The sequence below is a fragment of the Ursus maritimus genome, unplaced genomic scaffold (genome assembly GCF_017311325.1).
Source record: "Ursus maritimus isolate PB19 unplaced genomic scaffold, ASM1731132v1 scaffold_22, whole genome shotgun sequence".
NCBI classification, from domain to species: Eukaryota; Metazoa; Chordata; class Mammalia; order Carnivora; family Ursidae; genus Ursus; species Ursus maritimus.
In genome coordinates this window covers 26002315-26029796 of record NW_024424675.1, presented here as the reverse complement: position 1 = coordinate 26029796, position 27482 = coordinate 26002315, and the positions used below count along the sequence as shown (strand labels likewise).

The 27482-nt window shown below is 45.3% G+C and overlaps 1 protein-coding gene across 3 annotated transcripts in view; it reads right to left on the bottom strand.

Annotated features, from left to right (window-relative positions):
- Window positions 1-1354: 1354 nt before the first annotated feature.
- Window positions 1355-27482, bottom strand: part of DLGAP4 (DLG associated protein 4) — a 64001-nt gene continuing 37873 nt past the window's right edge. For all 3 annotated transcript variants that reach the window (XM_040638260.1, XM_040638261.1, XM_040638262.1), the window contains 3 exons: window positions 4955-5046; window positions 3855-4010; window positions 1355-3082 (listed from right to left, as the gene is read on the bottom strand). In XM_040638260.1, coding sequence (XP_040494194.1) covers window positions 2864-3082; window positions 3855-4010; window positions 4955-5046 — 467 coding nt within the window. In that variant the 3' untranslated portion in view covers window positions 1355-2863. The remainder of the gene's footprint in view (window positions 3083-3854; window positions 4011-4954; window positions 5047-27482) is intronic.

Here is a 27482-nt window from a genome sequence, read left to right as displayed (position 1 = left end):
ATATGGCAAAATGTGGACAGTTGGTGATTCTGGGTGAAGGACCTGTTCATGATCCTGTTCTCTCAGCTGGGGGGGGGGGTTTCTACACTGTGGCGTCAGTAGGGCTGGGAGTGGAGGCCCCGATTCTGCATGTCACATGCTTCCCGCTCGTGGCTCTGCCGCGGGGAGTGCACGACCCCTGCCAGAAACCCGGATCCAGCCGGCAGGGCCCCTCCCCTGCTGTAGCAGAAATACTCAGGCCCTGAGGGGTGAGGGTCCCCCCTTCCGCTGAGGCCCTTCAGGAGTAGAGCTGGGCTGCTAGCTGGGCAGGGGCCCTCAAGTCCAGCCTGGCCCCCTCTGGCCTTGACTCACCTCTGAGTGTCTGGCTCAGTGCCCAAGGCAACCTGAAACCTCTTCACTTACTCTTCTAGTCACCCCCCCGCCCACCCCTGCCCCGTCTGGTGGGGGGCGGGGGTAGGTCCAGGGAGGTGCCAGCCCCGGGTGGTCATCAGAGCCCCGCCCCCACTAACGGGATCCGGAGAGGAGGGCCCGCTGCTCTGAGCGCAGGGGGCCTGGCCCGAGGGAGGAGCCGAGCTCAGGGGGGGCCCCACGGGGCAACCTGAACAAAGCTCCTGGGAGGCAGCTCTCTGCATCTCAGCTGGGTGGGGCCGAGGGAGGAGACCAGGCGTCTGCAGCTCAGCTTGGCCCAGAACTTTCGGAAAGGCATGTTTCTACCACTGGCCATTGGCGCTGAACGTCCTTCTGCCTGGAGCGCGCTCTCCCCGGGCTCGCCATCCCCAGAGCGGCCTCATACCCGCGGTGCTTCTGGGCCGGATCGGAGCGCCCCGCCAGACTGCCTTCGGTGCTGCTTCCCGCCGCCTCCTGGCGCTGCACCTTCTCTTCTGCCACCCCCCGGCGGGCCTCGTTCAGGGGCTCGGGGTGTGGGTCTGTGAGCGACACAAGGCGCCGGGCCGCTGGAGCAGGTGCTCGGGAAGCGTGTTGAGTGTGTGCGCCCGCCAGGGGGAGGCAGCTGCGTGGAGGGGGGGCGTGCCAGCAGCTTCGGGGTCTGGGGGTGGGGGGCGGACAGCCCAGCGTGGCTCCTGCGGAGCAGCCATGAATGAAGCGCGGTTCTCACCGGAGGCAGGTGAAGGTGGATGGTGCGCTTGTTTGAGGTTAGGGAACCCAAGGCTGCTTTCTTGCTCAGGGTCGCGAGCTGGCTTGTGCCAGAGCTGGAATGACGGTTTACACGCAAGTCAGCCTGTCTCCAAAGAGCCGCCGTGTGGAAGGGGGTCTGGCTCCGTCTCCTGGGGTGTCCACTCTGCCCACCTCACCCCAGCCTGGCCCGTCCCGCTGCAAGAACACCATGAGCCCTTGGTACACGTTACCTCATTTATTCTCACAACATGCCTGTGAGGTAGGGAGGGGCAGGGACTGTCCCCATTTTACAGAGGAGGAAGTTGAGGCACACAGAGGTCAAGTGACTTGCCCAAGGTCACAGACGGCGGCCAAGCTGGAATGGGGCCCCAGAGCAGGCCCTCTGTTCACCTGGGGCCCCTGCAGCGAGTGCCGGACACGAGGACGTCTCCAATGCCATCGTCGTCTCCGCGGTAGAGAGCAGCCCTCGTGCACTGGGCCTCCCCCTCCCCCCCACCCTGCAGGCCTGGGCCACTGCAGCTCAGGGCTCACACCACCCTGGGAGTGGGACTGGGGGGGCAGGAGAGAGAAGGATGATTGGGGTTAAAAAAAAAAACTCAGAGGCGGGGCAGATGGGCCCACAGCAGGTGGCAGGTGGGAGACCAAAAAAAAGGCCGCTTACACACAAGGTATATATTTTTACACACACTTGTACACACACCTAGATATAGTACATGTAAAAATATATGCTATTCACACACCCGCCTCCTGCCAGGTGCCCCGAGAGCCAGCGGCGGCGCTGGGGGGCATGGGTGAGCAGATGGGCGTTTGTTAAATATACACTCTAAGGTCTATGTGCATATGTACACGTACAGACACAGCCGCCCGCCCCTCGGGTGCTGTACACAGGCTCGGCCAGGGACAGACGACCCCCGGAAAACGGGGTCCCTCTCTCGAGCGGCCCCTGCAAGTCACTCTGAGTCAAACATTTTACCCAAGGAAGGGGGGGCTGGAGAGAAGAAAGAGGCGGGAGTCTGGAGTGTGGTAATGGTGGCTTTTATCTCATTGTCCCCCCCCCGAAGACTTGAACCCTCCTCCCCTTCTCGGAGAGGCCAGGCCCTGCACCCCCGCCCGCCCGGGGCTGGCTGCTGCTACTGCTGCTGCGGGGGCCGTGCCTGCGTGTGCGTGTGCGGGAGCACTGGGGCAGGGGTGCGTGTCCGCACGCGGGGCCCAGAGCCGGCCGCTCCGACGCGCCCCTGTGTGAGCTCTGAAGGGAAAAGAGAGGAACGGAAGAATGAAAACTGCAAGGTCAGAGCGGGGTAGCGGGAGGAGGAGGAAGGACATGGCAGGGGCCCAAGGCTGTCCTCGGACTGTCCTCGTCTTGTAAACAAGCTAGTGCGAGTTCTCGTGAGATAGAACAAGTAAAAAGACCGCGGTCCGGAGGCTGGGCCGGGAGGGGCCGAGGTCCGTCTGCCTAGCCCACCGCGGCCAGCGAAGGGGGGGGAGAAGTTTTAGAGTTTTGTGTTTCTGTTGACTTTTTTTTGTATGAAGTCTTCATAACCTAAAGCTGGGAGGGACCCAAAAAAGCCAAATTGTGAGCCCTTGTATACGCGTCAATTTGAAAGTTGGCTCAGGGTCTCTGGACAGAATAACCATCTTAAAGGTTGAGAAAATGGTGTTCCGTTCACATTTAGTTTGTGTGGTTTTTTTTTTTAATGACTTAAAATTGTTTGCTTCCCACTTCCTGGTCTCAGAGCCGGGTCTGGGCCTCAGGGACGTAAATCTCGATGCTGTCCGCACTCTCTGTGGCCGAGTTCTGCCGCACGGAAGCTGCCCGCTTGGCCGCCAGGAGTCTCTTGCGGGCCTCCTGACGCTGCTTGTCCCCGGCGTCGGAGGGCTTGTCGCGGCTCACTGCCGGCTTGGATTTAGCTGGCTTCTTTGGGACCGGAGGGGGTGGTTTCTTCTCTTCCTTTAGTGAGACAGTGAGGAGGGAAGAAAAATAAAATAAAGGTGCACCTTTTGTGCGGCGCCACCTCCCGCTAGATGCCGGCAGCTGGAGCCCCCACCCCAGCCTCCCCACGTCGGGCACAAGCAACACACACGTGGAATCAGAAAGCCACAAGAAGCGATGATGGTGGGAAGAGCACAAGGCACAGGAGCAAAAAGCAAGCTCAGGATCCTAGAATGTTCTAGCAGGAAGGGACGGACACAGCACCTGTTCCCACCCCTGCTTTGAACCACGGGGAGCCCGAGTCACACGGCCAGAGCTGGGATTTAAGTTCAGGGCCTCAGACTCCCAGGCCACATTTCACAGGCTCTGCTGGGGGGTGGGGGGGGGTCAGAACTCCCAAGGGCCACGGTCCGGTACCCAGTAACCACAGGGGTCCCTGGGCACCACGGTTTCACGGAAGAGGCTGGCCCAAGGAGGACTGATCTGCCTCCAGAGTTCCGACAGCCACTCTCTCCCTGTGCTCAGGGCTGTGGGCATCTGTCTCCTAGGAGCCCCCTTTCTGAACATGCAGGGCGGGATGGCATGCTTCAGGGGGCAGCCTCGACTACACAGAGCGAGCGGCATGCTGGACGAGAGCCGAGCATGGACCCCGCGCACTGATGGACGTGAGCCCCCAGCTCAAAGACGACACACGGAGAAGGGAGCCAAGCAGCACTGACCGATGTGGGCAGCGTTATTGCCGACCAGGAATTTGTCCCTGGACTTCCCCTCCGCACTGCTCCATGCTCACCTTCCTCTTCTCGGGAGTTTCCACCAGCTGCCAGCTGTTGGCCTTGAGGTGGTAGAGTTCATCAAACTTCATGCTGATGTCCTCGATGGACAGCTGTAGCAGGTCCCAGAACCCTGCCAGGTCCTGGGCTGTCGGACGTGGGTTGGCTTCAGGGTTCTGCGGGTGGGGGGGGGAGGGGAGACGGGGGTCAGTGGGGCAAGCAAGGCAGATACTTGTCCTGCACCCCGCCCCAAGTATGGTCTCATGGCCCTGCCGGCCTTGGTTAGGGTCTTTGGAGGCCTTGTCTTGCTCCCCCCTTCCCAGCAGGACCTGTGGGAGGGAATGAAGCCAGTTCCTTCCTGGTCACTGCCAGCCAGGATGGTGCAGATCTTTCTCCCAAAGACACAGTCCCATCATGAGAGCAGGCCCTGCACAGACATGGGATTGAGGCCTTGACCACTGCTGCAGGGCTACAGGAAGGAAGGCCCCCATGTTCCTAATGTATGCCAGGCCAAGAGCCGTTCTCACTGAACAGGAGTTCCCGGCCGTGGCCTCACGGTGAGGCAGGGAGAAGCCAGGATCACTGCCAGGTGGGTAGGATTACAGAATCCATGCGGTTTCCGTCCCCCCAGTCTGTTTCCCGACAACTCGGTGCTCATGGTGACTGCCCCAGCTGATGCCACACCCTTGCAGGTCCTGGAGACAAACACTCGCCCTTGTCCTCCAGCCCCAGGAGCACGCTGCCCCTGGCCAGGTGGAGTGAGGCGAGGTTTCCAAAGGAAAAGCTGCCCTCCTGACAGGGGAAGGTTGAAAGAGAGGAGAACCCAGCAATCCCAGTGGTGGTATGTCTTCAGTTCTCACCTGTCTTCTTAGAGCACGTTTAATATAATTCAATCAGTGCTGATTTTTAAGTTTCATGTGGCTCTTTTCACATAGGCTTTGCTTTTCTATTGAAGAGATGTGGAAGGCCCTTTCCTTGCGTGAGGCATGGACACGTGTCACCAGTACCTTCTCCATGTTAGGGACAAGGGCACAGGCTTAGAGGGGCTAATCCGGTTGGGCATCCGGCAGGAAGCCAAAGGCTGGAAGCCCCGTGGTGGAGGAGGAAGAATCACACTTACCAGGTTCTGCTCACAGAGGCCCCGGAACTGCTGGAATTTCTGGGACATCAGTAGCTGGGCACTGCCCACAGCACTGAGGACTTTTCCTAAGACTGAGAAAGAGAAGGTGGAGAGAGACTGAGCAGAGCACAGGTTTGCTGGGGAAGAAGGCAGGATCGGGGCTTTTATCCCCCCGCCCCCACCTCAGGTTACTAGTCATCATTGGGTGAATTCATTTTACGCCCACTTTAATTTGCTCTCGTGAAAAATGCAAACAATACAGATAAAGTGAGCCCTGTGCCCTCGTTCCTATAGACAGTTTATGGCAATAGATTGGATAAGTGAGTTTAAATGGAAAAAGTTTCCAAGAAAACATGAATTATCATAGAATCAAGAAGAAACAAAATCTTAGACCAAAGCTATTTTTAAAAAACCGAAGAAGTTAAAAATTTTCTCAGAAAAAGGAACGAAGCTAAACTATGACGGTGACGTTTGATAAAAACTTTAAGGAACAGAAAATCCTGGTATTATATATTCAGACTGTTTAGGAGAGTCAATAAACATAGGAAATGACACTGCTCATTTCAGGAGCCCTGAGAACAGACGACATGCCAAGAATAGACCACTTTCATTCTGAACATAAATGTAAAAGTCTCATAAAATCTAAGCAAATAGACTCCAACTGGAGTTAGGGCTCAGCCCAGGAATAGAAGGTTGATCTTTTAGTGTGACTTCTAGTTTTGAAGTTGTGGCATAAAGACAGTACTGTTTTTCAGTCGCCGCAGAATCAATGCAAAGCAAAACAGTAAAGAAGAAATCGACATCGACTTCTCCTGTGACAGAACTTCGGCAGCATTGGGTGTGACGTGGGCTGCCCGTAGGCCCCCGAGGAGGCCTGTAGGGACTGCGAGTCTGGATCGAGGCGGGAGTTCTGAGTTCTCCAAAAGCAGCATGCCTTGAGGGGAGAAGCCAGTCATCCCTTATTTGAAATGAAGAAGGGGTGTGGACTGCAGCAAGAGCCTTCCTGAACCTGGTTCGGCACCCGGGGCGGGGCGGCAGCCAGCAGCGGTGGCGCTCTATGTCATACGCAGCCTTGTCCTTGCCGGGGGAGAACAGGAGGCTGCAGACGGCCCCCATCCCGTGCCTTCGGAACTCCTGCCCCCCTGGGACGCAGGCCTGGCCCCTCTCCCACAGTGATCTACTTTACAAGAGCTCATCAAGGAAGAATTTTGTCTCATTAAGAAGGTAATTAAAAAGGAGCTAAACAGATTACAGGAACAGCAAATGGCACATGAACATGCACCAGAAAGTTGTTGCTAGAAAATGATGAAAAGCTATGAATATATCAGGCGGTTGTTCAAGGCCGGGATGGAGGTGCTCTGAGAAGAGAGTGAGACAAGGGAAGGAGATCAAACCGGAGCTCTGGAACCAGCACGAGAGAAAAATTAGGCCGTCACAGAAACCAGGGCCACTGTGAAATGGCACAGAGAATAAAAGCCGCTGCCAGCCCCCGGGGACTAGGAGAACAGGAGCGAAAAGGCTCCTGGTGCAAAACACTTCAACGGCTTGGTGACAAAGCAAGACGTCTTTTTAAATGACTAGCTAAGCTGTGGGGAATAAAATGAGCCGCTCCCCACCCCCTTCTCAAGGCTCGTAGTGGAGACGTTTGGTCTAGAGTAGGAATAAAAGGGAAGGTCTCTCCTGAGAATTCCCAACCACAAGACTGCACTTGCGCACCTCATTTTTTAAGAAATAAAAGCAGCAAATAATTTGAAAAAGGGACTATCAAAAAAAGACATCGAAGAGAGTGGGCCTCTGTGTACAGCAGTCCGCTCCAGCAGAGAGCAGACAGAATGGAAGAGAAGACACATGCAAAGAGCTCATGACTTAGAACTTTCTGGAAATGGCTAATGACGCCTGGCACTCAGGAAGCCAAGTGAATCCCAAGCAAATGCACACTGACAGTAAAATGGAAGACACAGAAGCTCCTAGAAAGCAGCTAAAGGGCAAGGAAAGATTAAAAGCAATCTTTCTGCTAAAGAAAGGAATTCAACAGCTAATTTCTTAACTACAACAACGGAAAAGTATTGCGTGAGTTTCTCTGGGTGTAGTATTCTGTCATTCTGGAATGAGTGTGGACGGGGAAAGACAGTCTCTTCAGCAGAGTGCTGGGAGAGCTATCCACAAACAAAAGAATGAAGCTGGACCTTTAAGAATGAATCTAAGAGCTAAAACTATAGAATTCTTAGATAAAAACAGCAAATCTTCATGAGCTTGGACTGGGCAGTAGTTTAAGACAGCAAAAGCACAGGCAACAAAAGATAAATTTGGCTTCAGTAAAACAGAAAACTTCTATGCATCAAAGGATACTATGAAGAAAGTGGAAATGACAACCCACAGAATGGGAAAATTACTTCCAAATTATGTATCTAACGAAGGGTTAACATTCAGACAATATAAAGAACTCCTATAACCCAACAACAAAAAGATAAGCCAACTACAAAAGGAGCAAGGAGCTGAACAGACAATCCTCCAAGGATACACCAGTGGTCGGTACGCTTCTCCTCGACAGCACGGGCCACTAGGGAGCTGCAAGTCAACTACGAGGTACCACTTCACACTCATTAGGATGGCTATTAATAACATAAAACAACCCAAACCAAAAAACCAAAGTTGGCAAAGGTATGGGGAAACTAGAACCCTGGTGCCTCACTGGTGGGAACGTAAAGTGGCACAGCTGCTGTGGTCTGGCAGTTCCTCAAAAAGTTAAACATCCAATTACCATATAACTAAAAAATTCCACTCCTAGGTATATACCCCCAAAGAACTGGAAACTGAGTCAACAGGTTCCCTGGACGCCAATATTCACAGTGGCATGATCCACAGTAGTCAGAGGTGGAAGCCACCCAAGTGCTCATCAGTGGATGAATGGGGGACGCCTGGGTGACACGGATGGTTGAGCGTCTGCCTTTGGCTCGGGTCATAATCCTGGAGTCCCAGGGTTGAGCCCCGCATTGGGCTTCCTGCTCAGCGGGGAGTCTGCTTCTTTCTCCCCCTCATGTGTTCTCTCTGTCTCTCAAATAAATAAATAGAATCTTTAAAAAAATAAATGGATAAAATGGTATATACATACAGTGGAATATTAGCCATAAAAAGGAACAAAGTTCTCATATATAAACTGAGTCGCATGTTTAAAAACAAAAAATAGGGGAGCCTGGCTGGCTCAGTCAGTGGAGCACGCGACTCGATCTTGAGGTCGTGATCTCGAACGCCACACGGGGTGTAGAGTTTACTTAAAAAACAAACTTCTAAAAGTAATCCACTGGTCAAATAAATCACAGTGGAAATTGGAAATATTACGTGTCCTAACTTGTTAGGTATGGCTAAAGTAGTACTTAAAGGGAAAGCCAGAGGTTTCAAAAACATTTTTAAAAAGGGCAGGCTGAAAAAAAAAAGTATCAAATTTAAGACATTAGTGAAGGAACAATACAATGAACCCAAAGAGGAGAAATTTAATAAAGTAATAAATCAACATATAATAATAGATGATTAATAAAATTTAACCCTGCCAGACTGTTCAAAATAAAAAGGAGACAGCTGCAGACAAAAAAAGATTATGCATGGAAAAAGAACCGTATGACATAACCATAGCAGAAAAGATACATATTTTTAAAAGATTTTAAAGTAATGTCTACACCCAACATGGGGTTTGAACTCATGACCCCAAGATCAAGAGTCACACACACACCACCAACTGAGCCACCCAGGTACCCCTGGAAAAGATATTTTTGTGAAAGTTGTACGAAACCGTGAAATAAGATAATTTTGTTCTTAAACAAAAAGCATATGAATGGAGGAAACATCTCAAATTCATTTTATGAAGCTAGATAACCTTAATACTAAAATAGGAAAAACATGAGAAAGGAAAATGACCAGCCAACTCTCATGAACAAAGGCAAAATTATTAAGTCAAATATTATCAAGTCCAGCAATATACTAATATATCATTATTCACCTGGTTTTATTCTGGTAATACAAGACTGATCCAACATTGGAAAATTCTAATGACTTTTGATTCTGGCCACGGAAAACCAGTTAGTAGGAGACAAACCGAACCCTCCCACTAAGAACAAGTGAAAAAACTAAGTAAAACACAAACCAAACCAAACCTCCCCAAAATCTCAAGGCATTAAAAATTTACCAGAGCAGCCAGAATCTGAGAGGCTAAGACCCCAGCAAGAAGGGAAACAATATTCAGGCGAGTCTGACACTCTGCACTGCCTGTGCCCTACGGCACCTCTCAATTTCTAAAGCAGCGTGAGGCCGAGAGGCTGAGAAGCCGAGCAGAAGGTGGTGGTTAGGAGGCTAAGAAGCTGAGCAGAGCCTGAGGCAGTTTCAAGGGGACAGGGAACGAAAATTGGAATTCAGAACTACCAAGGGAGATAGGACTTGAAGTCAGGAGGGTGCAGTAAGCTAAGCAGTGCTTCCAGTAGTCTTGAGTGGGAGAGATGAAAATTGGAGTTCATGGTCTGCCAAGGACGAGGGGGCTGGAACCTACCCCAGGCTATCTCTGGGATTCCCTGGAGAGTGCGCACTAGGATGGGGGTAAGTAGAAACAGACGGTCTCAAAACGCCCAGCTCTGAAACAGTTCAATCCCATTCTGGATTAAGTTGGTCTGGCTCTAGTCTGATTGCCTGCAAGAAGCAAAAGTAAATCCTTTTTTGAAGAATAGAAAATCATCCTGAGCCAAGCTGTTTTCATATAAAGTTTCTGGCACTGAATAAAAATTACCAAGTACAGCAGACAAAGGACCAGACGACTGCACACCAAAAGAGAGAAAACAGAAAAAAGAAAAACCCATAGGGGATGTAGATACTGGGTTACTGGACAAAGGTGTTACATAACTGAGTATGTCCAAGAAAATACGTGACAAGATGAAGAACAGTAACAGAGAACCAGAATCAAAAAGAATCGCACGGAAACTCTAGAATTAAGAGAGTCACTGAAACTAGGATTGCAAAGAGATGGGTTTAATACATTAGTTACAGCTGATCTATACAATAAGCCAGTGGTAAATATCCAGACTGAGGCCCTGAGCAGGAAAATAAAAGGGAAAACACAGAAAAAAGGATGAAGAAACATAAAACACAGAAGTCTAATGTATGTGTCATTAGCACCCACGGGAGAGAAGAAATAAAACGGAGCAGAAATCTGAGGAAATAACAGCCAGGACTTCTCCGAAACCAATGAGAGTTAGGAAAGCCCAAGATTCTAGAAACCCTGTGAACATCAAGCTGGGCAAATAAAAAGAAAACTACACCTGTGTATCACAGTGAAACTGACAACACCACAACCCAAGGAGAGAATCCTGAAAGCAGACAGAGGGAGAAACAAATGGCTCTTCAAAGGAGCAGCAGGAAGACTGACAGATGACCAACAGGCTGGAAATCAGAACGTAATCAAAGACATAAACTACTGAAAGATCAACACCAACCCACAATTCTTAGCAAAGATACTATTAAAAAAACAAGGGACAAATATGGACATTTTAAGACAAATCCCGCATTAAAATACTGAGCAGAGTTCTTTAGGCTTTTGCTTTAGTTCTTTCTTATATTTTTAAAAAAAGTATTTGAGAGAGAAAGAGCGCATGCAAGTGGGGGGAGGGGCAGAGGGCGAGTCCTCAAGCAGACTCCCCACTGAGCGCAGAGCCTGATGTGGGGCTCCATCCCCGGACCCTGAGATCATGACCCGAGCCAAAATGAAGAGCTGGGTGCTTAACCAAAGGAGTCACCCAGGTGCCCCCTGCTTTAGTTCTTTTGGAATGAAAATGATCCTACGCAGAAGCATAGAAATAAAGGAGTGAGGAGTAACAGAGGGGTTAAAAAAAAAAAAGGTAAAGCTAAGTAAATATTCATTTTAATATTGACTGCGTAAAACAGAAATAAAGGCTTGCGGCCGTTAGACTATTTATAGAACTCTAACACTTCACAGCAACAGTACACAAGTCAGGAAGGGAATAAAAGTGTTCTAAGGTCCTTACATCCTCTGGGAAGTGGTAAAGGTGTAGTCTTTACAAAGTCAGAGATGCAGGCTGTAATCTTTAGAGTAACTACTGAAAGAATAATAAGGTAACGTGAGAAAAGTGGAAATACTTGGTTAATTCAAAAAGTCGTCAAGAAAGGAGAAAAATCTCTTAATAAAATTTACCACACTCTTAGATTAAGAAAGCGAAACCATATGATTATCTAAGTAGATACAGTAAAAAAGTTCCATTAAACTCAACAATTTTCTTAAACCAGAAAAAGAGTATCTGCAGGAAACCTACAGCAAACATCATGCTCAATGGTACAATGTGAAAAAGCAATTCCTTTTTGTTTTCTTTTTTCTTTTGAGTAGGCTCTACACCCAACACAGGGCATGAACTCAACACCCCGAGAGATCAGCAGTTGCAAGCTCTACTGGGCCAGGTGCCCCAAAAAAAGCAATTCCTTATTTACAAATAGTAAGAATATAAAAAATTTTCTAGATATAACATCACTATAAAGGTTACGAGCATTTCATTAATGATAAACTAAATACATTAACAAAAAATACAGCTTATCCCTGCAAAATGAAAATACTAACCTGACAAATCTTATGGAGGAAATACAAAATCTGAGGACAGTAAAGAAGACCTACATGGAGACGCATAATCATGTTCTTGGATTAGCAAAGACTTAACTTATAAAGATGCCATCTCACCCCAAACTGATCCACAGATTTAATTCCAATCAAAATCTCAACCTGGAATTTGAAAAGCTGATTCTGAAATTTATATGAGATCAGAGAGCCAAGATTAGCCAACACACACTTGAAGAATGGGGAGCTTGTCCTTCCTATTAGCAAGATTCTTTGTACAGTTATAACAGTGAAGAAAGTGTGATTTGGGCTTAGGTATAGACGAGTGAACAAAATAGCTCAGAAACAGATCAACACATACAGGAAACCTGGTATTTGCCAGAGTTGTACTGCATATTACCAGAACAGGGACAGGCATTTTAATACATTATCATCCAATAAGAAAAAATTAATGTAGAGCCTTATCTCACTCCACTGCAGACAAATCAATTCTAAGGGATCAAAGACTTAAATGGGGAAAATGAAAATTGTTATAAGAAAACAGTAAAATATCTTTTTTGGGGCAGCTGGCCGGTTCAGTTGGAAATGTGTGACTTCTGATCTTGGGGTTGTGAATTTGAGCCCCATGTTGGGTGTAGGGATTATCTAAAAATAAAATCTTTAAAATATGTGTGTGTGTGTGTGTGTGTGTGTGTGTGTGTATTTTTAAGTTTATTTAAGCAATCTCTGTACCCAGCGTGGGCTTGAACCCACAGCCCTGAAATCAAGAGCCACATGTGCCATTAACTGAGCCAGCCCGGTGTCCCAAGAAAACAGTAAAATGTCTTTTTGACTTTGAAAGAAGGATGGATTGCTTTAGATACAAAAAAGTAAAAATCATTAAAGGAAATTTTACATTAAAAATTAATATTTGTTTACTTAGAAGATGCCATAAAGAAAGTGAAAAGACAAGTCGCAAACTGGGAGAAGATATTTACCATATGTAAAACTAACAAAAGTTCCAGAATCCAGATATATAAAAGATCACCTATGAGGCAGTAAGAAAAAGGCAGACAACTTAATAGAAAAATGGGGAAAAAACATGAACAGGAATTTCATAGTGGAAGAAACCATAGTGGAAGAAACCATGACTAATACATGAAAAGATGCTCAGTGTCATTAGTAACAATGAAATGCAAATTATAACCACTGTCTCGTACTTGTAGATTGAAAATAACCTGATGCACTAAGTGTAAACCAAAAAATGTAGAGCACTGGATACATCCACACAGTGCCGAGGAAATAATAAAATAGGTATAATTACTTCAGAAAACAATTTGGCATTTCTTTTCAAGATTTATTTATTGATTTACATGAGAGAGACAGACAGAAGAGAGAGGAGCAGGGGGAGGGGTAGAGGGAGAAGCAGACTCCCCGCCGAGCAGGGAGCCCCATGTGGGGCTCAATCCCAAGACTCTGGGATCATGACCTGAGCCGAAGGCAGATGCTTAACTGACTGAGCCACCCAGGTGCGCCTGGCATTTCTTGTAAATCTGAAACATGCATACCCTACGAACCAAGCATTTCCACACCCAGTATTTATCTTAGAGAACTCTTGTGTATGTACACCAGGAGACACGGTCAAAAATGTTCATAACAATCCACAGCTTAATTCATACTTAATGGTGTAAGACAATAATTTCACCCTAACATCAGGAATGACCCAAAAGCAAGGGTGCTCCACTCTTGCCACTTGTATTAAACACCGAAGCCAGAGCCATTAGGCAAAAAAACAAAAATAGAAGGAATCCAGATTAGAAAGAAATAAAACTGTCTATTTTCAAATGAAATTATCCGGTATATAACAAATCCTAAGGAATCTCCTCCCTACCCCTCAAAATTTAGTGAGGTTGCAGCGTACAAGATCAACATACAAAAATCTGTTGCATTTCTATACACTAACAATGAACAATCTGGAAACGAGGTTAAGAAAACAATCCCATTTACAACAGCGTAAAAGAAGAATAAAATACTCAGGGATAAATTTAACACAAGATATATAAGATTTGTATACTGAGAACTACAAAATATTATGGAAAGTTTTAAAAACCTAAGGAAATGGAAAGATATCCCATGTTCACGGACCGGAAGACTTAGCAGGAAGATGGCAACACTCCCCAAATCAAATTACAGATGTAACACAATCCCTATCAAAATAAACTCCCAGCTTCTTTTTTTTTGCAGAAATTGACAACGTGATCCTAAAACTCATGGAAATGCAAGATCAAAGTACATACTTTAGAACTTCCTTTAGTGAGAACCTGAGAGCCGGTCATTAACAACTTTCATTTGTATTTTTACTTGAAGATCAAAGTTGGAAGACTCACACTTCCCAATTTCAAAACTTACTTCAGAGTTACGGTAATCGTGACAGTGTGGTACTGGCGTAAGTATACACACGTGCATCAATGTGAAGGAACAGAACGAGAGTTTAGAAATGAATTCTTAAATTTATGGTCAATCGATTTTTGACAAGGGTACCAAGAATGATTCAATGGGGAAGGAACGGTCACTAACAAATGGTACTGGGACAACTGGATCTCCAAATGTAAAAGATTAAAAGTGGACCCCTACATCTCACACCATACACAAAAATTAACTCACAGACATAAATGTAACAGCTAAAATTATAAAACTCTTAGAAGCAAATAGGAGTAAATCTTCAAGATCCTGGATTAGGCAATGATTTCTTAGACCTGACACCAAAATCGCAAGCAACCAAAGAGGAAAAATAGTTGGACTTCACTAAAATTAAACTTTTATGTTTCAAAGAATACCTAATAGCCAAAAAGTGGAGAAAACTGACAAATGGATAAAGAAAATAGAGTATATCCATACAATGGAATTTTACTCAGCAATTAGAAGGAATGAAATACTAATTTATGACATGAATAAACCTCAAAAATATGCAAATTAAAGAAGCCAGACACAAAAGACCACAAATATGATGTGATTCCATTTATATGAAATGTCTAGAACAGGAAGATCCATAGAGAAGGCAGACTAGTGTCTGCCTAGGGTGGGAGGGAGGGGGAGAGAGGGGTAGGGAGTGATGACTCCATGGGTAGACGGTTTCTTTTTGGTGTGATGAAAATGTTCTAAAATTAGGTAGTGATGATGATACAGAGTTAGAGTATACTAACTCACAGAGTCGAAGATACTAAAAACCACTGAATCGTATACTTTAAAGGGCTGAATTTTATGGTATATAAACTGCATCTCAATGCTGTTATAAAAGAGTTGTCCACAACTGACAACTAGAAACAATTCAAGTGCTCATCAGTGGAGCAGAAGCGCTAGTATATTCATACAGCGTAATGCTACTTATCAACGAGAAGAGTGATCTCTAGGTACAGGCATTCACGTGGATGAAGCTCAGACACAAGGCTGAACTGAAGAAAGGCAAGCCTCAGGGCGCCCGGGTGTCTCAGTCAGGTGAGCAACCGACTTTCAATCTCAGTTCAGGTCTTGATCTCAGTGTTGTGAGTTCAAGCCCTTCGCTGGGCTCCACGGCCCAGCATGGAGCCTACTAAATAAATAAATAAAAATAAATAAATAAATAAATAGAAAAGGGCAAGCCTCAAAAAAATACATACCCTGTCCTTCTTTTAGTATAAAATTCAAACCCAGGCAAAACGAAACAGTCTATTCCTTACGGTTACACATCTACGTGGTACAAGTATAAAGAAAAGCAAGGGTATCTAACACATTTTAGGATAGTGCCTACTGCTACGGCAGAAAGAAGGTGATACCACTGGACTTCAAAGATGGTAACATTCTATTTGTAAACGAGGTGATGGATACGGGAGTATTCTTTTTATTTCTCTTTACTGTCTACTCTTTGCATGTAGATAAAGATTAATAAGAAGAACGAGAGCAAAATAACAACAGACTTAATGCCAGCTGTCAGGTTCTCACTAAGGGAAGGGCTCAGGGGGCGCCTGGCTGACTCAGTTGGTAGAGCGTGCGACTCTTGCGACTCTTGATCTTGGGGTCCTGAGTTCAAGCCCCACATGGGGTGTAGAGATTACAAAGAAAAGATAAACCTTAAAAAAAAAAAAAAAAAAAGGATGTACTCCACGAAGAAAAGAATGACTGAAGAAGGAAGACCTGAGATATAAGAAGGATGAGCAAAGAAAATGATAAACACACAGATAAATCTAAATAAATACATGTGTAAATAACGATTCCTGTAATTATCTAAGAATCAATATTTGGGGGAGTTTAACCATAAGAAAACAATTAGATAAATCATATCTTAAGGTCCTTGTGTCGTCTGGGAGAAAGGTAAAGATGTGAAATAACTCAACGTTAAGGTTTTAAGGGCTGAAAGAACAGCAGTGTGGTAACTCCTGCGGCAGTGACGGCCAGTTGTCTCCAATGTTTGTTTCTCTTTAGCCCTCAAATAGCACCTCTGAGTTTTTCTTCATGTCAAACAGCAACTTTATTCAAATCAAGTAAAAATACAGAAGTTTCTTAGGCATAGTGTGAATTTTCTAGGACGGAGTATTGTCAAATGGGAAACAGGCAAGATAGGCACAAGATCGAGCCCTGGAACAAGCCACACCAGAATCAGGATGAGGATAAGGACTTCTGTGGTTGGTATGTCGCATCTCTGTAATGTGCACACTCTGCTAAACACAGCACGGGATTCTGAAAATGAGAGATGTATGGGGACCTTCGATTTTTAACTGGGCACATAGCAGCCTGGACCCAAGCATTCCCTTGGCTACCCTTGCAACAAGCAATGAAGTGGGTGGAAAAAGTAGTGCGTGGGGCCGAGCTGCTCCTATGTGCTCCTGGTTCCTTTGCTGGCTGGAATGCGCTTGGGACTTCTGGAATCCAGCAGCCACTCGAGTGATGAGAAGTGGTTTTGTGTGTGTGTGTGTGTGTGTGTGTGTGTGTGTGTGTGTGTGTGTGTGTGTGGAGAAGGAGAGAGCGCGCACAAGCAGGCAGAGGGAGAGAGAGAAGCGGGCTCCCTGCTAAGCGCACTCAATCCCAGGACCCTGGGATCATGACCTGAGCTGAAGACAGATGCTTAACTGACTGAGCCACCCAGGTGCCCCGAGAAGATTTTTTTTTAAGGTTTTATTTATTTATTTGACAGAGAAAAAGAGTACACAAGCAGGGGGAACAGCAGAGGGAGAGAGAGAAGCAGGCTCTCTGCTGAGCAGGGAGCCCAATGCAGGGCTCGATCCCAGGATCCTGGGATCATAACCTGAGCCAAAAACAGGTGCTTAACTGACTGAGCCACCCAGGCACCCGGGATTTTTTTTTTTTTTAAGATTTTGTTTGAGAGAGAGGGTGAGCATGAGCTGGCGGACGAGCAGAGGGAAAGAGAGAAGCAGACTCGACGGTGAGTGTGAAGGCCGGCACGGGGCTCCATCCGAGGACCCCGAGATCATTACACTGTGTGAATATCCTATTGCTGAAATCAAGAGTCGGCGCTCAACTGACTGAGCCACTCAGGCACCCAGAATGATAAGATTTGGTGAACGGAAGCCGATTTTATGACATCGAACCTCAGAAAAAGCAAGCCTGGGGCTCCAGCATTCCTATCTCAGATGTTCTTGAACTTGAGAGATATAAGCAGTCTTGTTCAAACCACTTTCCTTTCTTTTTAAATGTTATTTGTAGGCAAACTTAACACCAATTAATGCAGCCTCAATACTAGGAAAGACAAGCAGGAGAGGGGCGTGTTAATCCAAAAGAAGACGAGAGAGGAAAAAAAAACCTCAAAAAAAATAGAAGAGATACTACAAAATAACATGGCCGGAACAACCCTAAGTATATAGAAATCCTGTATTAAACGGACTACATTGTCAATTTCTAAAGTAAAAATTAAAGGACTGGACAAAACTCAAAACCCAGACATGTGCTCCTTACAGGAGACATGATTATAAGGACAGTGAGAGAAAGGTTGGAAGTGCGTGCACAGGAAGACGTGGGACAGCAGACAGACCGTAGCCAAAGGCCAGCCGCACAGCAGAACTCACGCCATGTGAGACTTGACAGCAGACCACGACATACGTCCAGACAGACAGTGGGTGACTATCCATCAGGAGTCCCGCAGTCCTGAACTCTGCCCCCCAGACACTCCCTACAACTGCCTTTCCCACCTGGGCACTAATTCAGTTTCTTCTCACTCACGTAAGAAGACCACCCTCACCGCTGTCCCCTCTCTCCAGCATAATAAATTTCCCCTTCCCTACAACATACAAACATGCTTATATCACTCCGTTTAAAAACAAAAGGAACAAAACCCCCCCAACCCTGTCCTCTGACCCTATATCCCTTCATTTCTCTGTTCCCTGTACAGAACAAGTCATCCATACTATTGTCTATACCTGCTGTCTCCAATTACTGCTGTCTTCCCTTAATCCTTCTCCGTCAGGCTTCCCCTGCCCTAGCAGGCCCCTTCCACCACAACAGGCCCCTGACGACCTCGTGTTTCTAGATCTGACCTGCAGTGCACAGCAGCAGCATCTGACACAGCAGTCTCTCTTCTCGAAAACTCTTCAGTGTGTTCCAGTTGCCTTCTCTCCCATCGCACTGGTCACTCCTCCTTTCCCATCATGCAGTGTCCATGTCTCCATTCCTTAGGCTTTGCCATCTCATCTTTCTTTCTTTTTTTTTTTTTAAGATTTATTTATTTTTGGGAGGGAGGGAGAGAGCGCACATGTGAGTGGGGAGGGCGCAGAGTAAGAGAATCGCAAGCAGACTCCCCACTGAGTGCGGAGCCCCATGCGGGGCTCAATCTCATGACCAATGAGATCATGACCTGAGCCGAAACCAAGAGTGGGACGCTCAGCCGACTGAGCCACCCAGTTGCCCCTGCCATCTCATTTCTGACCTTAACATACACTCTGAGGACTTCCAGTAAATCTTCAAGCCTGGGCCTTCCCCAGCTCCTGTATCCATCTGCCTGCCTGATGTCCCCACTCTGATACCTGATAATGCACACTGCACTTAGCATGCTGGAAACTGAACTCCCGACTTCCCTATCCCAGTAGCAACTCCAGCTTCTGTCACCCAGATTGCAAACCGGTTTTGACCCTTTCACTCCAAGTCCATACCCAGTCTGTCAGGAAATGCTGCTCTATCTGCCAGATGTATCCAGAACTGCCCCCTCTCTCAGAAGTGCTCATGGCCACCACCATCTTGTCTTACCCAGATCATGGTGACACCTCCTCATTTCTCCCACTTTCCACTTGTGCCCCTCACCCCACTCTCGAACAGAGAAACCAGATTCATCCTTTAAAAAAGAATGTCAAGTTGCGGCACTCAAAACTCTCCAGTGAGTTCTCCTCTGAGAGTGAAAGCCAAGCCTTTCATCCCCCGAGGCCCCGACTCCAGCTCCCACGTCCGGCTTGCTGCTGCCACCATACCGGACACTCCCTGGGCCCGAAGCCCGTCAGGCACCTGCCCACCCCAGGAGCTCTCGGTCCCTGCCGCTGCCTCTGCCCTCCAGATCTCCAGGATCCCTGAGCCCCCACTGTCCTTTCTGTGCTGTTTTCTCCGCTGCGCATCTAAGCATCTTCCACGTTGTTTGCTGATTTGGTTATTTTCTGTCTCGCCCCATGAGAACGTAAGCTCCACGAGGGCAAGGGCTTGGTTTTGTTCACTGCCTTCTCCCCAGAAGCTAGAAAAAGTGCCAGTACATATTCACAGAATGAGGGAAGGTCAGGACCAGGTCAGGGGGTGCTACTTTCTTCCTACGGTTCCACAGTGTCCTGACACTCCCACAGTTAGACAAGAGATGCATGAGACACAGTAAAATTAGAGAGACACAAAATTGTCATTGTAGCAAATACTACTTACGATGCAAATCCAAGAGAACAGAGTCCCACGAGGCCGCTGCACACGACATCACTGTACAAATCCCAGAGTAACTATCCGAATATGCAAAACAGAAACTGCTCGGTTTTACTATCCAAAAATACCCTAGCTAGTACTAAGAAATAAACCGAATAAAAATATGGAAGACCATCATGGAGCAATTCATCAAACTTGAAGAGAAGGATATAGAAGGGAGAGCTGAATAAACGGAGACAGAAGCTTTATTCATTGCTAAGACGACTCATTATTTTACAGGTATCAAGTTTCCCAAATTAATCGATAAATTCTATTTCCAGGCAATGCTCCAGCAAAATTTTTCCAAGGAATTTGCTATACTCGTTCCAGAATGAGTACTGGATGAATGAAGAGGTATGTGAACTTTTTATTTCCGAACACAATAAGGACGAGGATTCGCCCTTCCAGATACCAAGGAATGCGAAAAAGCTATGGCAGTTAACAGCTATATTAACGCAGAAATAGACAAAACAGGAGAACACAATAGAGCCCAGAAACACACCCCTGTGTACGTAAAACTTGGCAGAGGTTATGACCGGCCAGTATCACTGATCAGTGAGGAAAGTAATGACTTCAATAACTGGTGTTGTGACAACTGGCTTTCCGTAGAAAAGAAACAAAACAAGATTGTAGAATGCAGATAGGAACTGCTGATGGATTAAAAACCTAAATATGAAAAAATGAAAAAAAACCCCAAATTTTGAAACCATGAAAAAGTCTCTATGCCATTGGAACACAGACGTATTCTTAAGAATCAAAAGTGCATTCAGAATAGCAAGGAGATGTAACAATTTTTTTTAAGGATTTTATTTATTTGAGACAGAGAGAACACAAGTGGGGGGAGAGAGGCAGAGGGAGAGGAAGAGCAAGAAGCAGACTCCCCACCGAGCAGGAAGCCCAGTGAGGGGCTCCATCCCAGGACCCCGGGATCATGACCTGAGCCGAAAGCAGACGCCTAACTGACTGAGCCACCCAGGTGCCCCCAGAAGATGTAACAGTTATCAACATTTATATACCTAATGAGCACCAAAATACATGAAAGCAAAAACGGACAGAAGTGAAGGGAGAAACTGGCAGTTCTACGGTACTAGCTGGAGACTTTAATGTCCTACTCACAATAATGGGACAAGACAGGGGATAAGTAAGGAAAGAGAGCATTTAAACAACACAATAAACCAACTAGATCTAACAGACTTACACAGAACACACTATCCAGCAACAGAATACATAATATTCCTGAGTGTACATGGGACATTTTCTAGGCTAGACCATATGGTTAGGCCACAAATTGAGTCTTTTTTTTTTTCGCCTCCAAGTTTTTTTAAAAAGTAAGCTCTAGGCCCAACGTGGGGCCTGAACTCACAACCCCGAGATCAAGAGTCCCATGCTCCACTGACTGAGCCAGGTGGGTGCCCCCACAAATTAAGTCTTAATAGATTTTTAAAAAGATATAAATCATACAAATATCTTCTCTGAATACAGTAGGATGAAGTTAGAAATCAATTTAACAAAAGGAAAACTGGAAAACTCACAAAACTGTGTAAATTAAACAATACACTTAATTACTTGTTTATTTTGGGGAGGGAGAGGGAGAGAGAAAGAGTATTAAGCAGGCTCCATGCCCAGCACAGAGCCTGATGCAGGGCTCGATCTCATGATCCTGAGATCATGACCTGGGTTGGATGCTTAACTGACTGAGCCACCCAGGCACCCCCCCCCTTTTTTTTAGAGAGGGAGAGAGAGACTGAACAATATACCTCTAAACAACCAATGTGTCAAAGAAGAAATAGAGAGGAAATTAGAAAATACCGAGATGAATGAAAATAAAACATACCCAAACTTATGAAACACAACAAAAGTGGTGCTAAGGGGTAATATATGGCTATAAACACATTAAAAACTTACGAAAGATCTCAGATCAATCTAACATTACAACTTAAGGAGCTAGAAAAGAAGAACAAAATAAACCCCAAAGCCAGCAGAAAGAAGGAAACAAGAAAGATTAGAGCAGAGATAAAGAATAGAAAAATAGAGAAAAATGAATGAAACAAAAAGATCAGCAGAAGTAACAAACCTTTAGCTAGATGGACTAAGAGAAAGATGACAAATACTAAAATCAGAAATGGAAGTGGAGCTCTATAGGAATAAAAAGACTGTAAGAATACTAGAACAGTTACACACCAATAAACTGGATAACCTGGGTGAAATGGACGATGAAATGGACAAATTCCTAGAAACACAAAGCCTGCTAAAACTAAATCAGTAAAAACAGAAAATCGGAATAGACCTTTATCTCGTCAGGAGACTGAATCAGTACTCAAAAACTCTCAATAAAGAAAAGTCCTAGACCTGATGGCTTCACTGGTGAATTTTACCAAAGATTTAAAGAACTAATTACTAATCCTCAAACTTTTCCAAAAATTGGAGAGGAGGAAATACTTCCTAACTCATTCTATGAGGCCCCATTACTCTGAAACCAAAGCCAGACGAAGACACTACAAGAAAAGAAAGCTACAGACCAATATTCCTATGAACGTCAACACGAAAATGCTAGCAAATACAACTCAGTGACACATTAAAAGGGTTACATATCAAGACCAAGTGGGATTTATTCCTGGAATGGAAGGATGGGATCCAACACCCTTTCATGAGACAAACACTCAACAAACTAGGAGTAGAAGGAAACTACCTCAACATAATAGAAGCCATCTATGAAAAACCCACAGGGAGCATAATACTCAATGCTCAATCACTCAATGATGAAAGTCTGAAAGTGTTTCCTCTAAGACCAGAGATAGGGCAAGGATGCCCACTATTACCACGTCTAGTCAAAGTACTAGAAGTTCTAGCCAGAGCAGTTAGGCAAGAAAAAGAAAAGACATCCAAATTGGAAAGGAAGAAGTAAAATTACCTGTTTGAAGACACGATATTCTGTAGAAAACCCCGAAGATTACACATGCGCGCGCCCAGAACTACTACGTGAACTCAGCGAAGCAGCGGGGTACAAAGCTAACGAAAGAGCTGCATTTCTATATGCTAACAACGAATAAGCTGAAAAGGAAAATATAAAACAATTCCATTTACAATAGCATCAAGTAGTAGAAAATATTTAAGAACGAATTAACCGAGGAGGTGAAAGGCTTGTACAATGGAAACTACAAAACACTGCTGAAAGAAATTAAAGACGACACAAGAAACAGAAGTGCGTCCCCTGTTCATCAAGGCTTAATTCTGTTAAAATGTCAATACTACCCAAAGCCATCTACAGATTCAATACAGTCCCTTTCAAAAATCCCAAAGTGTGTTTTTACAGAAATAGAAAAACCCATCCTAAAAGTCATATGCGATCTCAGGGGACCCCAAATACTCAAAACAATCTTGAAAAAGAACAAAATGGGAGGACTCATACGTCATGATTTCAAAACCTACTACAAAACCACAGAAATCAAAACGGTGTGGTGTTGCCTTAAAGACAGACATCTGGATCACTGGAATAAAATAGACATCCCTGAAGTAAACCCTTACATATATGGTCAAATGATTTTTGACAAGGGTACCAAGACAAATGGGGAAAGGATGGTCCTTTCAACAGATGGTGCTGGGAAAACTGGACATTCACATGCAAAAGTTAGACCCACCTAATGCCATATACAAAAGTTAACTCAAAATGGATCAAGGACCTAAATGTAAGACCTTTTTACAACAATAAAACTCTTAGAAGAAAAAATGGCATGAAAGCTTCAGGACATTGGATTTGCAATGATTCATTATTACATGAAAGGCACAGGTAACAAAAGAACGAACAAACTTCAAAAAATTTAAAATTTTGTGCATTATAAAAATCTACAGAGTAAAAAGATAACCCACTAGATGGGCGACGATATTTGCAAATCCTATATCTGGGTAAGGGATTAATATCTACAACATATAGAGATCTCTTAAAACTCAATAACAAAACAGCAAACCACCTGACTTCAACATGGGCAAAGGACTTCTGTAGACATTTCTCGAAAGAAGACCTGTGAGCGGCCAACAAGCACATGAAGACGTGCTCGAGATCACTAAGCCTTAGGGAGACGAGAGTCACAACTGTAAGAAGACACCACCTCACAGCCATGAGGATGGCAACTCTGAAGAAAATGGGGAACAACAAGTGTTGGCAAGGACATGGAGAAACTGGAACCCCTGAGCACTGCTGGGGGGAGTGTAAAATGATACAGTGACTGTGAAAAACACTGTGATGGTTCCTCACAAAACTAAAAATAGAATTACCACATGATCTTGCAATTCCGCTTCTGGATATAGATCCAAACAGACCAAAAGGCAAGGACTTGGGAGTTATTTGTACGCCCACGTTCACAGCAGCGTTACTCACAGCAGCTGAAGTGTGGCAGCAATCCAAATGTCTGTTCTCTTGACCGATGGAAGGATAAGCGAAATGTGTACACGTTGTTGTTCAGTCGGAAAAAGAAATGGTGTTCTGAGATACGCTATGCCACGGAAGAACTTCTGAGGACATTAATGCTCAGTGAAATAAACCAATCATAAAAAGGTAAATACTGTGGGATTCCACTTTTATGAGGTATTTGGAGTAGCTGGAACTTTACAGAAAGTATAATAATGGGTGCCCGGGGCTGGGAAGGAAGGAAGAATGAGGCGTTATTGTTTAATGGGTAGAGTTTCAGTTTTACAAGATAAAAAGCTATGGGGATGGATGGCAGTGACGGCCGTGCAACAATATGAATGTCTTTAATGCCGCTGAACTGTACATTTAAGAACCGTGAAGATGCAGGGCGCCGGGGTGGCCCAGCTGGTTAAACATCCGACTCTTGATTTCGGCTCCAGCCATGATCTTGGGGTTGTGAGATGGAACCCCGTGTCGGACTCTGTGCTCAGTGGGGAGTCTCCTTGAGATTTCTCTCTCCCTCTGCCCCTCTCCCCTGCATTCCGGCTCTCTCTTTCAAAATAAATCAGTCTTAAAAAAACCCTGTTAAAATGATGTTATATTTTGCCACAATAAAAAATTTTTAAAAAATCAAGAGTGCAAAAGATTGATATGAACCTATCAAATTTAAAAACTGTAGTGATTAAAAAATCATTAATTTTATTTTTATTTATTTATTTTTGAGAGAGACAGAGAGAGAGAAAGAGAGTGCATGTCCACGCATGGGGAGGGGCAGAGGGCTTGGAGGGAAGGGACAAGCAGACTTCTGCTGAGTACAGAGCCTGATGCAGGGCTTGATCTCACGACCCTGAGATCATAACCTGAGCCAAAATCAAGAGTTGGGGGGCGCCTGGGTGGCTCAGTCGTTAAGCGTCTGCCTTCGGCTCAGGGCGTGATCCCGGCGTTATGGGATCGAGCCCCACATCAGGCTCCTCTGCTATGAGCCTGCTTCTCCCTCTCCCACTCCCCCTGCTTGTGTTCCCTCTCTCGCTGGCTGTCTCTCTCTGTCAAATAAATAAATAAAATCTTTAAAAAAAAAAAAATCAAGAGTTGGTCGCTTAACTGACTGAGCCACTCCGGTGCCCCAATTTTTTTTAAAGGTCTTATTTTTAAGTAATCTCTACACCCAATGTGGGGTTCAAACACATAACCCCAAGATCAAGAGTTGCATGCCCCACCAACTGAACCAGCCAGGTGCCTCACAAAATCATTTAAAACACAAGCAATAATATCAGAGAAAATACTGACCCCTAGAGAAACAAGATTCTTCTCTGAACAAGATTCTGTAGGATTGCAGAGAAAGAATACTGACATTTAAAGGTCTTCCCCTAAGGAAAGAGCAAGATGTCCTTAAATTTAGTTGGGCAATAAACCACTTTAATGTTAGCAGTACCTGTCACTCTGGCACCAATAGAAATCACAGATAATTTCATATCACATTACACCTGTCACAGTTATCGTGAAATAATGTTTACTGTCATCCACTACTTGGAAATTAATTAGACTCACTGCTAGATTGTGTTATTTAATGTCTTAACAAAAAAGTATACATCTTGATAACTATTAATGTAATTGGTTTCCTTTGTTATTGTGATATAATTTCTACCATATGTTATTTAAAACCAATTTTCTGAGGCATCCACAGAAGCCTACCTTTCAACAAGCCCTGCCCACACAGACCTACCAGTTTCTCAGTGCCTTGATGTTTTTATCCTAATTTTAATTTTTTTTTTAGATTTTATTCATTTATTTGACAGAGACAGAGAGCACAAGCAGGGGGAGCAGCAGGCAGAGGGAGAGGCAGAAGCAGACTTCCCGCTGAGCAGGGAGCCCAATGCCAGGCTTGACCCCAGGACCCTGGGATCATGACCCGAGACAAAGGAAGATGTTTAACCAACTAAGCCACCAGGTGGCCCCCTCATTTTAATTTTTATTAAATTAATGTATGTTCATAACTTTAAAAATAAGTAAAAGCACGGCCATGAAAGAAAAATAAATAGGACTACATCAGAATTAAAAACTACCTTGTACAGGGGCGCCTGGGTGGCTCAGTCAGTTAAACATCTGCCTTGGGCTCAGGTCATATCCCGGGGTCCTGGGATTGAGCCCCGAGTTGTGTTGCGTCGGCCTTCCTGCTCAGCGGGGAGTCTGTTTCTCCCTCTCCCTCTGTCCCTCCCCTGCTTGTGCTCTCTCTTGTGTGCACTCTCTCTCTTCTCTCAAATAAAATCTTAAAAATAAAAATAAATAAAAACTACCATGTATGAATTGATACTATCAAGAAAATGAAAAGACAGGGGCGCCTGGGTGGCACAGCGGTTGGGCGTCTGCCTTCGGCTCAGGGCGTGATCCCGGTGTTCTGGGATCGAGCCCCACGTCAGGCTCCTCCGCTGTGGGCCTGCTTCTTCCTCTCCCACTCCCCCTGCTTGTGTTCCCTCTCTCGCTGGCTGTCTCTATCTCTGTCGAATAAATAAATAAAATCTTAAAAAAAAAAAAAAAGATTTTATTTATTTGACAGAGAGAGAGACAGCCAGCGAGAGAGGGAACACAAGCAGGGGGAGTGGGAGAGGAAGAAGCAGGCCCACAGCGGAGGAGCCTGACGTGGGGCTCGATCCCAGAACGCCGGGATCACGCCCTGAGCCGAAGGCAGACGCTTAACCGCTGTGCCACCCAGGCGCCCCTGTCTTTTCATTTTCTTGATAGTATCAATTCATACATGGTAGTTTTTATTTATTTTTATTTTTAAGATTTTATTTGAGAGAAGAGAGAGAGTGCACACAAGAGAGAGCACAAGCAGGGGAGGGACAGAGGGAGAGGGAGAAACAGACTCCCCGCTGAGCAGGAAGGCCGACGCAACACAACTCGGGGCTCAATCCCAGGACCCCGGGATATGACCTGAGCCCAAGGCAGATGTTTAACTGACTGAGCCACCCAGGCGCCCCTGTACAAGGTAGTTTTTAATTCTGATGTAGTCCTATTTATTTTTCTTTCATGGCCGTGCTTTTACTTATTTTTAAAGTTATGAACATACATTAATTTAATAAAAATTAAAATGAGGGGGCCACCTGGTGGCTTAGTTGGTTAAACATCTTCCTTTGTCTCGGGTCATGATCCCAGGGTCCTGGGGTCAAGCCTGGCATTGGGCTCCCTGCTCAGCGGGAAGTCTGCTTCTGCCTCTCCCTCTGCCTGCTGCTCCCCCTGCTTGTGCTCTCTGTCTCTGTCAAATAAATGAATAAAATCTAAAAAAAAAATTAAAATTAGGATAAAAACATCAAGGCACTGAGAAACTGGTAGGTCTGTGTGGGCAGGGCTTGTTGAAAGGTAGGCTTCTGTGGATGCCTCAGAAAATTGGTTTTAAATAACATATGGTAGAAATTATATCACAATAACAAAGGAAACCAATTACATTAATAGTTATCAAGATGTATACTTTTTTGTTAAGACATTAAATAACACAATCTAGCAGTGAGTCTAATTAATTTCCAAGTAGTGGATGACAGTAAACATTATTTCACGATAACTGTGACAGGTGTAATGTGATATGAAATTATCTGTGATTTCTATTGGTGCCAGAGTGACAGGTACTGCTAACA